This window comes from Pelecanus crispus, chromosome 8, assembly GCF_030463565.1.
Source record: "Pelecanus crispus isolate bPelCri1 chromosome 8, bPelCri1.pri, whole genome shotgun sequence".
Lineage (NCBI taxonomy): Eukaryota > Metazoa > Chordata > Aves > Pelecaniformes > Pelecanidae > Pelecanus > Pelecanus crispus.
This window is the reverse complement of record NC_134650.1, coordinates 25689089-25701850: the sequence shown is the minus strand read 5'-3', so window position 1 is coordinate 25701850 and position 12762 is coordinate 25689089. Positions and strand designations below refer to the sequence as shown.

Below are 12762 nucleotides of genomic sequence, written 5' to 3'. Positions count from 1 at the left end.
AGTCTCAATAGTACACATAACCCTTACTCAGAGGTGCTCAGAAAAAAGCATGCCAAGTTACAAAGCCAGCTTTTCTTCATTCCTCACCCTACCCATTACTCCAAGCAGTTCAGAAAGTACAGAAGGAGATACAAGAGGTAATCAGAGCCGTGATGTCAGCAGTACCTGAGTAAGCTATTATGGGAGACCTCTCCTATTGGATCTGCTAATAGCCTCTTCAAACAGACCTCACACTCCAGGAACAGAAGAGCGGTGGTAAGAGGGTCCCAGTCAGAAAGCAATTACATTAGCTGGACATGAGCTCACTTGTTTTCCAAGATGATGGAGCTACTTCTCAGGTCAGCATGCATCTTGGCTTTTATTCCTCTCTCAATACGGCTTTGTCCTCTCTGAACAGGTTTTGAGGCCAGACCTTTCAAAAAGTGGGACTTGGCACCGATTCTCAGCAAACTCACGGCACTGCTGCTGCGTGACATGGTACAGCAATACAGTGTGGAAGACGGCTCCCTCCTTCCCTGCTGAAAACTGTCTCAGCTGCGCAGCTCAAGCTGTCAGCTCTGTACACTGTACTTCGCAGCCTTCTTTTAACATCTCCTCTTCCATTTCACATCTTCAAAGTTCACATTACAGAGAAGAAAAGCAGCTGTTCCCCTGAAGCCTCTGCTTCTGCATCTGTCAGAGACAGTTCTGCAACGCAGTCCAGTAGTCTGACCATTCTTGTTCCAAATAAACAAAGACTTACAGCTCCTGCCATTTCCATTAGTCTGACAAACTTACCAACAGCCTCATTTCTGACATCTTCCCACTTCTTCCAGTGTAACACACAACAAAAAAAAAAAAAAAAAAAAAGTAATTTTCTCTGAACATCAGAAATTTGGAAGCATTTAGAAGTCCAGAAGATGGCTTTAAGAAAGCTGGCAAGGTTGTGGGAAAAAAGCCAGACACCTCTAAATCTCTGTCTGGCTTTGTTTCCACCTAGAATTTAATCACAAAGTAGGCAGCCTGTCACTGCATCTCCTGTCAATACCTGGCTACAGTCAAGCACACCTGCAATTTAGGGGTATAGGCTTAATTACACTGGTAAATTAAATCATCCATTTTCCCTGGCTCTGGAAGAACAGAAAGCATCTGGTCAAAACATACAGGGTATTGGCTGACACATATTTGCTTTCCAAGCAGTAAAACCTTTACAGCTTTCCAAAACAACCACTTATGTCACACATAGTATCCATATCAGCCTCCTAAAGTATGTAATATGTGGTGGGATAACAAGTAAAATGCTTCAGGCTTGTGCACTGGCACTTTCAAAACATATAGTCTAATGCTTTCTCTGTGGCACATGTGCTACCTTTGTGTACACAACCTACAAGCACCTGTATCCCACCACTTGCTTTTGAGACTTCAGAATTACCACATTTCACAGTAACGGGCAGAACCTGTCCTGGACAGCACACTAAACTTAATTAAAAAAAAAAATCTGCAAAAAGGTAAAAATAGCAAGTGACAAAACTGAGTGACAGTCACAAAATTCAATGTCACTAAACACAAGCTCATGCACTGAGGGGTGGAGACATTAGAGGGAATGCACCAAATTACGTAGACACCATGACATCCCCAAATAGGCTATCAACACTCAGGAAACCTCTTGGAGTCACAGTGGACCACCATTGGCATCAGCCAAATGCTCAGAGGTGTCTAAAACAAATATAGTATCAGAAACCCTAAAGGAAGAAGTAGCGAACAACCAGAGAGACCTTTCTATGCCATGACACAAAGCCATGGTGCTTGCATATCACCCCATCTCAAAGACTACAAGCAGCCTAGAAAAGGGTAACGGCAAAAATCAGGTCTATGGAATATATTCCATAGGAGGCACTAAACACAGTTGGCTCTTCAGCCTCAAAAAAAGAAGGAATCTAAAGAAATATAAAGATAACTGACAGGTGGACAGGAAAAGTTACTCACTAGTTTCTCAAGTAAAGGTGATGAAGGAGATGTACATAGAAAAGTACCGGTTAAATGAGCAGAGGCAAATAAAAACTAAGAGAAGGGAACAGCTTTTCCATGTTTTTAAATCAACTACGGAACTCATCAAAACATGTTAGAGAGATTAAGAATAAAAGCAGGTCCCCAATGGGAAGAAGCAAATTCAGAGTCAACAGTCTCACTGACCTTCTGGCACCTGCAGGCATGGGGCCAACACAGAACTAAGGAATCAAAAAAAAAAACAACCAAAACCAACAAGGGAGAACTTTCACCACAAAAGCCCCACCATGCTGCTTCTTCAAAATAAAAGAACTGGAAGGACAGGAGAAAAATGAATTGCCAAGACAAACACAATGGAGTGAGCTAAAAACCAAACCCTGAGTTTGGACAAGGAATCTAGAAAGCTCTAAAATCTACTGTCTAGAGGCCAACATCCAGGCTGAGCCAAACCAGCACCTACCAACTGCTTGAATGGGAAACTACAAGGATGTGCATGCACTTGAAATGAGTTCTGCTACACAACAAACGTCAGAGTGAACTGGCCTTTTCACGAGAGAAAAATCATTTTAACATATATACTACCAGTGGTTATAAGGTAAACTAGGTAACTAGGACTTTGCCTTTCAGTGTGACCCTGCAGATGTTACATGTGGCTAGTAATTAATCTCTTTCTGCATTAGGATAACCCGACTGCATTCTTAAAACTCTGCAACTGGTTAACAAATAATATTAACGTGGCAAATTAACAAAAGAAGCAAAGGCTGCCAAAGTCAGCTGAAGCCTGCAGTTCAAGGAAGCAGCTGATAGAATACTTTTGGCAAACACCTAATCAAGTACTGCAGTTTCTAAAGGAAGTAACACACTTGGTCCAGAAAGTGCCAATTTGGGGGTTTACAACTCCTTGCTTTTGTGCCTCCTCTGCATACCAAGCACTTTGAGGAGTGCTCATGGGAAGAATTAATAAGATTCACAAAGGCATCAAATCTGGGCTCTCCTTGGTGGCCTCCTATGCAAACACCAATATTCCTCAGCTTCATTTAACTTGGATATTCCAATTACTAACACAAGCTGTCCTGACAGCTTTAAAGTATAAAAGACTTACTGAAATCTCTGAAAACCCTTCAGAGAGTGATTTTTATTTTATTTTTAAGACACAATCCTAAAGCAGCTTAATATGCTTAAAAACTTAACATGCTAGACTCCTTCCATCCATCGTTAAAATGCCAACATACCTGTCACATCTAAAAATACAAGAACAATCATGAATTTATTCTGGGTTTTTTGAGTTATTTTACTGTCATTTCAAAATCATAAACTTAGCCACTCATTAAAACTTTCCCAGGGGGCTTCATCTTACAAAGTCATGGCATTCAGGAATCTAAACACTCTCTTACAAAAGAGAGGAAGAGGTTATAAAAGCTTCATTTTTTTTTTAATATTTCCAGTGAAGGATACAGGCAGAAATGCAACTTGCAAATTTGGATACCCACACTTTCTATAAGCATGATTCTTAGTGAGGTTATGCCTACACTTGGCAATTGTGCTGTTAATTGAGAACTCCCACCTTGACCAGGAGCAAGATAGCAGCAGCTGGGTCAGCCTGGCACCTGGCCATTCTGCAGAGCAATGGGACTCTGGGAGAGTAGGGGTACCTATCTTCGGCCTAAAATCTATCTCTCAAGGTTCCTCTTTCCATAGTTATCTAAGAAAACTATCCTTAAACCCTCAATTTTCATAGAATCATAGAATCGTTTAGGTTGGAAAAGACCTTTAAGATCACCCAGTACAACCATTAACCTAACATTACCAAGTCCGCCACTAAACCAGTTAAGGGTAGAGTAGCAATTTCATGCTTTTGTCACATACTAAGCTCAAGAAACAATACAGATCAATTTCAGAAGTGCTTACGTCTCCAGACATAAGCAGCAATTGCCCCTTTGTCTGCCATAACCTTATCTTTCAGCAAAGGTACTTTTTCAGACTACACTGAGATTTGTATCAGAAATCAGATGAGGTATATACACGCCACATTTCAAACGCTCACCCTGCCACGAGTTTTAACAGTGAAGCGTCAAACAGCAGCTTACCACAGCTGAGATCTCCCCAGGTAGAAAACCACAAGCATCCCAGTTCTGTTCTACAGGAAAAGATCTCTTCTTTCTTTACACACACATATTTTAAAGGAGCACACTATGCTGCACTGGAAGCAGTTTTGGAAAGCAGACAGAAAACAGGAAAGGATTTTAAAAGCCAGAATCATGGATTTTTTTAGCCCTGGTAATGTTACCACCCTGCACCTGACAGCTGGCTACTGGTCATCACAAAAACCCACCTACAGAGAGCTTCTTGTTTGACTTAGCCTCACCATAACCCCTGCCACACTTACCTCGCCTGAGTAACTGTACTTTCCTTTCAGGATCTGCCGATATAAGCGGGTGCGGTTGTCATCTTCAAAGGGCATAGTGCCGCTCAGGAGAATGTACGAGATAACACCCAGTGCCCACATGTCCACAGAGTTCGTGTACGGCTTCCTGACCAGGATCTCGGGAGCAATGTACTCTGGGGTCCCACATGTAGTTTTCATCAGGCAGTCATCTCCCTTCTTCCGAGCACTTGCCAGTCCAAAGTCCGTAATCATGATTTTGGAATCTGTTCCTGGATGGTAGTAGAGCAGATTCTCTGGTTTTAAGTCCCGATGTGTGATACCCAGCGTATGCAAGTACTTCACACCATCTAATACCATCTGCAGCACATGTGTAGCATCTCTCTCAGTGAAGGAACCTTTAGCGATGATTCGATCAAACAGTTCTCCTCCGGTTGCCAATTCCATCACCATGTACACACGGTCCTGGGTCTCAAACACCTCAATAAGCTGGATGATATTGGTGTGCCGAACCCGCCGCAGCACACTAAGCTCTGACTCACACACTTCCCTCCCCTCCCGGTATTTTGTCTCTATCATCTTGATTGCATAGGGCTGCTTAGTAGCCTTGTGTTCCACCCGTACAACACGGCTAAAACTCCCTCTCCCAATCAGGGCTTTAATGTCATACTTGGCCGTCACTCTGGGGTCAAATTTGGCACGGTATTTAGCCACTTTGTTCTTGCGGGGTTCGGGCTGGTCCACATGGGCAGGCAGGTGGTTCCCAGGATATGGGTTAGCGTGACGCATAGGTGAGGGAGAGCCAGCTTTGATGACAGTCCCACAGTCATCTTTGATGAAGTGCTTGTATATGTCATTGTGGCCTGTGTAAGGTTCGACTTTTTTAACCAGGTCTAGCTGCACATCTTTGGGGGGCTCAGGAAGCACTTTGCTTGTCCCACAGCCCATCACTGAATGGTGTTAATTCCCTATCAAGGCATTTTCCCAGGGCAGCATCAACAGCAACCACATCCGGGGCAATTCCCACATTTGAACCTTAGGAAAAGAATGAGAAGAAACCAATAAACAGGAATCCAGGTAGTAAAGTTTCAAAGGGGGAAAAAAAAGGCAAGTGGTTCATGTCTCAATGGAGCCATGCTACTGCAAGTAAGAGTTTGGGATTTTCACTGTACTACACTACAGAGCATGCCCAGCACTTTGCTGCTTTCATCAACAAGCTAGTGAAGACAGAGCGAGCCTATAAAAAACCCAGTCGTAGTCAGAACAGGTATCTGTGGAAACTACACAGTACCTCTTCTTATTAAACAGTTAATGCTCCCAGCTGAGCACTGAATCAGAGAGTCACAAAACAGTTGAGGTTGGAAGTGACCTCTGGAGGTCTTCTTGTCCAGCCCCCATTGCTTAATAAAAAAATCACATTAAGGAAAGAGTCAAGCATTTTTCCTTAATTTTGTTTAATCTGCTCAACTTCGTAAGACAGCAGCCACTCTGAATCTTATAGTTTTGAAATTTCTCACTAGAAACTCCACAAAGTATCTCAGCAACTTGTTCACCTAACAAATCTTCCTAAGATTTTCTTTATATTTAACTGGTACTGGTGTCTTAAACATCTCACTACTTTGCTCCTGGGGAACAATGGAACTGTGCAGGAGGCAGGGATTATGGAGACAGAGGCATGCTATTTTTAAGATGCACTTTACCAATTAACTCACTGCATCCCCTGCAAAAAGGCAGCCCTTAGTTAACCAAAGCAGCTTTTAGCTAGCAATTCCCTCACCCTCCAAACCCTAAGAAATCAAGGTGGGCTTTGACATCTCTTAACATCCTGACTCAGCTTTGCTTTCTTTTGCATCTTCAGGTACTAAGTGGCACTTCTGTTTTTCCATATGGAGCTGGGTGCAGGAAGTGGAATTTCTACCAGCTGTTCCAAACTAGAGCAAAGGGAGCTCTTGCTCATCACACAATATTCCAGCAGAACCAAATCAGCTGCACTTCAGCAAGTCTTCAGGTGCTGATTAAAACAACATAGGAGTGGAGAAACTGCCTGTATGCATTCTGGCAGTTAGCCAAGCATTTTTAAATTTCTATTCTTTGGCTTAGAGCCCATCAATATAGTGCCTGAACCTTCACAGAAGGCTACAGAAAAGCCACTAGCCTTGAAATGTAATCATACACCTTACCACCACCGAGTGTATCTTCACTCATTCACCACTTCTCCAAGCAATTATTCAGCACAAACAGCAGAAAGGGAACGCCAGTTGGTCTTCCATCAGGAGAATTACATGGAGAAACAAGAAATGTTTTAGAGGGACACCTGGAAGAAGTCTTGACTCTACCTCCAACCTGGAAAGAAAACAAGGGCTTTAGTTATGATTCAATTTTAAAAATCAGACATCAAAGTAATTTCTCAGGTAAGACCTCCTGGAAGTACCGCAAAGTCAAGCACAACCACCATGCACAAACATGCTTAGACTAGGGTACAAGCAGTAGAAATAAAAAACAACTTCACAGAAAGCTTAACTGACATTTGAATTTCACACCAAGGGCTGTCCTGTAATTAGGTCTTCATTCAGATTAAAGTGCCATGCCAAAAAATAAATAAAATACCATAGCTATTCCTGAACAATGCCTCACACAGACAGTTTTTCCCAGCATTACTGCACCTTAGAGCACACTAGGTTAACAGATAAATGGAATGAGAGCATCTGCAACAAAGGTTATTACAGAGTAATTCTACACATAGAGAAGCACTTGTGTAAAATGTCCCACCCATAAACAAAACCAACAAGAAGGATCAAATGCTGAGCTTGAAAACATCATATATAAATCCACCACTGCTAATAACATTAACTGAGATCAGGGATCAACTAACAGTATGTCAGCGGCTCTTCCTCAAACATGTAAAGGTCCGCAACAGTGAAGCCTACAGAATGCCAGAGCTGCATGCTACGGCCAGCAACAAAACACTTAACTCTACATCAGTGCAGGTGGAAATGATCCTGTGTAATAATCACCAGGAGTCTGGGAGAAGGAACTAATGCATTAGAGAAATGAAATATTATAAGCACCCTTTGAGTGGGAAATCAGATATCTGGCAGGTGCCAAACTATTTGAGAGACGACAGCATGCCTGAGCTGCATTGAGAAGGAACACTGGGTTTATGCTTCAACGTCTACCCACTTCTCTCCTTGGATAACCGGCACATTGCGTTCCACAGTTCTGCAGGGCAACATCTCAGCTCCTGCCAATTCAGAAGCATCCTCCACCTCTCTGAAAATATCAGGGCCCGAATGGTTTCATACCTGAGGGTGTCCCTGTGCACAAGGAGTATCAGCTACCTGACTAACCCACCAGAAGCCCAGCAGACCTTCCACCACCAATTAAACATCTCATGACTTGAAGCTAATTAATTTTGCTTTTCTACGAGATGCCAGTAAAGAAATTTGGGTACCAGCTCATAAGTGCATAAGAAATGCTCACACACAGCAACCCTCAAATCACACCTATGCCAACACAGCATAATGGGGAAAAAAGGCCTGAAAGCACCTTAATTTTACTAATAAAGTTTAAAGTGCATCTTACTCCCTGACATAAACCTGGTATTACCAGTCACTTGGCTGGCAGTGTAAGCCTTTGGTGGATTTCTGAGGGGAAACCCGGGATTGGGGCTGCTGCGGCACTCCAGGCAGCTGTGCTAGAAGTGGTGGCAGGCCAGAATCAGTGGTGGCAGTCGATCCAACCGGGATTTCCAAAATTCTGATTGTTTTTCATAACTTAGCCCGAACCAGACCGTTTTCCCCCCATCCTTTCCAAGGAGAGGGCCCAGGGCCGGGCCCGGCCGGTGCCTGTAGCTCGTCCCGAGGCAGGCTCGGCTCCAGGCCAGGGAAGCACTGCACCCGACCCGGCCCGGCGAGGGGATGCTCCGAGAGGCGGTCAGGGCTCCCTCCCCGGCCCGCTCGTGCCCCCGGCAGCGGCAGGGTTGAGGCGCCGGGGCCCGCCGCGCCCGCGCCTCCCGGGCCCCACCGCTGCCGCGCCGCGGGGCCAAGCCGCCAACGCTCCGGGAGGGAGGAGAAGGGAGCGGCAGCGGGAGCCGGGGCCTGGGCGGGCCTGGGCGGCGCGGCCAGGCCAGGCCAGGCCAGGCCAAGCCAAGCCAAGCCAAGCCAAGCCAAGCCAAGCCAGGCCTGGAGCGTGGCGGAGCGGAGCGGGCGACCCCGGGCGACCGCCGATCCCGCACTCACCTCGACCCGCTCCGGCCCGCGGCTCGGCACCACCTCCTGACGTCATCCCCTAGCGCCGGGAACGCTCGAGGGGGCGGGGACACCGCGCCCGGCGATTGGCGGAGGCGGCGGCAGGCGGGACCGCGGCGGGGTGGGGCGGGGGCGCTGTTCCACCGTCCTTCGCTCTACCGCCCCCTGCCGGGGCCCCCGGGAACACAAGTCCAGGGGCCCGCCCCGCCTCCGGACCCCCCCTCAGCACCCGCAGGCCCCAGGACCACCGTCAGCCTCCTGGACTCCGGGATCCCCTCGGTTCCATGGGCCCCGGGAGCCCCCTCAGGCCCTTGGATCTCCCCTCAGCCCCACAGGCCCATGGACCCCCTTCAGCACCATGGGCCCCAGAAACCCCCTCAGGCCCTGGGACCCCCCTCAGCCCCACAGACCCTGGGACCTCCTCAGCCCCACGGATCCAGCAGTTCCCTCACCCCACAGGGCCCGGGACCCCCCTCAGCCCCACAGGGCCCAAGATGCCCCTCAGCGCTGTGGGTCCCAGGACCCCCTCAGCCCTACAGGCTGAGCAGGAGGCCCCCTGCCAGGTGTGGTGTTCCTGCTCCCCACACTCCTGCCTCTGAGCGGTGGCCATGGTGATCCACTGCCCGAGGAGGGACAATTGCCTGCCTCCTTTTTGGAGCCAAACCTGGCCCAACCTGATCCCCAGCAGCGCCTGGGACTGCTGCTCCCACCGAGCGACTCCGAAGGCTTCCCGCTGGGCTGCGGGGCTCTGGAAAAACACTCCCTTTGCAAGAAAATCACCCGGAAGCATCAGCCCTTTTCCTTGGCAGGGAAAACCCAGTCCCTGTGGGCTAGCTCTTGTGCACAACAGAATAACAAGGCACATTCCTTTCTCCTTTCTTTTCCCCAGCTACTAAGTGCCACAAAACCCACAAAGCTTGCTTGGTAATAGCTGGTGGACTTTCTCCCTCATACCCTTTCCCCATCTTTACACCAAACACTCGACGTTTCAGCCCTATATGACCTGAAAGCAGTGGGATGACACCTTCTTGCAGAGATGCTGACGGCACTTCTTTCTCCAGGGAAGATACAAACACGACACTGCTGGACTTGTTTTCCAGCCTGGCTGTCATGTCATTCCCGACATGGTTCAGGTGGAGAGGGGCTGTTTTCACACTCTTACCATGCTTTTAAAAATAGCTGGTTTTATTTTAACACTCCTGGGCTCTTTAGCTGTTTAAAATGCTTGGTAAGTCATACCATAATAAAAGTTATACCTGCTGATGCAGGCTATTGTCATCAGCTTCTTTCCTGTGTAATTCCACATAAAGTACAGAAATGTGTGACAGGTCTGAGAAGGGGCTGCTTGGGCTGTATGCAGCAGATCTGGCAAGTTGTACAGTTTCCTGCAATGGAAATTAGCCAGTTCTTGTTGTCCCACACATGTAATGGTGCTGCTGGTACATTTTCAGCCCCATAATCCCCTTTATGTTTCTGGAGATGTTTCCACAGCCACATGCCGCCTGCACTGTCCCTGGGAGGTTGCTTAGCCTGTGTCCGACATGTAAAACCTTGCACATGTCCCTATTAAAGTTGATCCTATTATTCTAGGCCATTCCTCAAGACCATACCAGCTTGGTGCCAACAGCAAATTAAAAAAGCATGTACCTCTCCTCATCAGCCCGGCTGCTGCGGATGGGCATGCAGCAGTGGGCTGCCTCACCTTGGCCACAGCTGCTTGGACAGGGACAGCAGCTCTGCAAGGATGGGTTTCCCTCAGGGTTTTTCATCTTCCATTAGTCGCTTCCTCACAGCTTTGTTTCCTGACCAGCTCATGAGAACATTAAATGAGGCAGTTACAGGTCCATCACCACTGCTAATTGTCAGCACAAAAATGTCAAAGAGCCAACATGTATTGAACTCTTGGGCCAGAACCATGGACTTCTGAGAACTTCAATCAGAGTGGTTCTTTCTTGTATTATTTATGCCACTGTAGTGCTCTGAGACCCACTGGAGCCAAGAGAACATCACACCAGACATCCATGCAAAGTCAACATATCCACCTGGCAAACTACCCAGGGATGAGGCCGGGAAGGACCCTGTAGCTTGCTGCAGAAGGTCTGGGGGAAGTGTGAAACGTGTGATGGAGCTTAAGAGCAGGCAGGGATCTCACAGAACCCTCCTCTCATCTACATGACCTGCTGCCTGCCGGTTTGGGCACCCAATTTGAATTTGGGGTCAGTGTCAGTTGACCACTGAAACCTGTTATTCAGTCTAGAGTAATTTCTCCAGCAAGAAATGTTTCACGACCAGGGTAAGCATCTTGCTGCTGGGGGTACCAGCTGCGGGCTGCAAAGCATCAAGTGCTGGGGAGGCTCTGCAGCCCCTTGCCCTGCTGTCAACAGGCTGTCATCTTGTTTCTTGATTGACTTTCACCTGGTTCTGCCTCCTCCCTTCCAAGACATTGCTCTCTGAAGGGATGAACCTCACCCTGCTCCTCCTTGCTTGCCCCCTCAAATCCCCTGCCAACTCTTACTCCCACAAGACCCACAGCCTGCCTCCAGCACTGTGGGAAGGATTCAGCCCATTGAGGCAGGGATCTCTACGAAGAAGCAGCAGCAGAAGTGGCCCCGCAGCCTGGCTGCTGCCTCCTGGGAACCACCATCCCTCTGCAAGGATGGGTTCCCCTTAGGGTTTTGCATCTCCCATCAGCAGCTTCCTCACAGCTTCTCCTATGAGAGCTGCTAAAGGCAGGCTGGGACCACCGGGGAGATGCTGGGTACTCAGAAGGGTGGAGAATCCTCCCTCCTTGGAGATGCACAGCTCCCCCAGAGACAGCCTTGAGCAGCCTGCTTCAGCACCAAAGTAAACCCTGCTTGGAGCAGGAGCTCAGATGAGACACCTCTGGAGCATCCTTTGCATCCAACACCCGCCTGCAGCACTGCCATCCGAATGTGGAGTCTCACTGGTGCACAACAAGCTGTAATTTCCTACGGAGTGATGGAAACAGCCAACACCACCTCCAGCATCCCCCACACCCGCAGGCTGCCTGGGACATTGCTGCATGTCCAGGGCACGGGGCAATTTGGGCAGCACAGGGCTTCCTTCTCTGCCCACCATAGGAAGCCAGAAGAGGAGGAAAATGGGGTCCCTCATCTGCCATTGAATGGACACAGAGTGAAGTGGGAAATCTAGATTTCCTCCAAGCCACATCCCAGACCCATGTGGCGGTGAACCCATGCCTCAGCAGCCATACTGGGCCAGAGCTCAAGGTTGTCCCAGCAAGGCTGAGCAGAGGTCAGAGGGGGAGGATGCTCAATTAAAGCTGCTTAAAAAAGAAATCCAACTTTCCATATGCCTCTCTGGAGAAAAAAAAGCCCCAAAGCTGAGCACAGATGGGGTGCCAGGCTGGGGGATGAGCGCAGCCCCAGCAGTAGAGGTGACTCCTGCTCAGCTGTTCCCACTGTGTTGGATTCGCAGGGACTGAGGTTGCCTTTTGGCATTTCCTTATGGAAAGTTGGACATTTGGCTCAGCAGAAATCCGTGCACAAGCTCGGATGGTGGCCAGCCCTGTGACATAGTGTCCTCCAGGCTACACACAGCTCCCAACACTCCCTTTCTCCCTGGCACGCTGGGGTTCCAGCGATGCTGGAGGCAGCTCTGCCCAGCAAGGCTGGTGCCTGAGTGTGCTCCTCCATGGGGACACTAGATTGGGACGGTGGCACTGGGAACTGTGGGAGGGCAAAGAGCCGTCCCATCTCCACTGGTGGCCCCGGCACAGCTTCAGCCTATTCTGTTGGAGAAACCCAAGTGTATCCCTGCACACGAGGAGTTGTTCCCCAGCCAGCACCTTCATCAGAAGGAATTTCCCTGGGCAAAGGAATGGAGGATTCATCCATCGCGTAGTGGAGGCAGCAGGCGGCATAGCCGGGAGGTTGGCCCTCGTGTCACTGTGCCGCGTGTGCCATCCCGCTCACACAGCTGCCCAGAATAGTGTCACTATCTGGTTCCAGCTGCCCGGGGATGCGGGGGCCTTCTGGGCCCCTGCTGCGATTATAAAAAGTGAATTGAAACACCAACTCAACCTAACTCAGCCTTCCTTTATCCCCTGTTCTTTTTTTTTTTTAATAATTCAGGTTTGTCTTTTAGAAAAGAGAGAGGGAGATA

At 48.3% G+C, this 12762-nt stretch overlaps 1 protein-coding gene across 1 annotated transcript in view; it reads right to left on the bottom strand.

Moving 5' to 3' along the window:
- PSKH1 (protein serine kinase H1) overlaps positions 1–8633 on the bottom strand; it is a 34346-nt gene extending 25713 nt beyond the window's left edge. Inside the window, exons 1-3 of the mRNA XM_075715036.1 lie at positions 8608–8633; positions 6550–6712; positions 4373–5404 (exon numbers count right to left, since the gene is read on the bottom strand). Coding sequence (XP_075571151.1) covers positions 4373–5317 — 945 coding nt within the window. The 5' untranslated portion in view covers positions 5318–5404; positions 6550–6712; positions 8608–8633. The remainder of the gene's footprint in view (positions 1–4372; positions 5405–6549; positions 6713–8607) is intronic.
- Positions 8634–12762: the final 4129 nt, after the last annotated feature.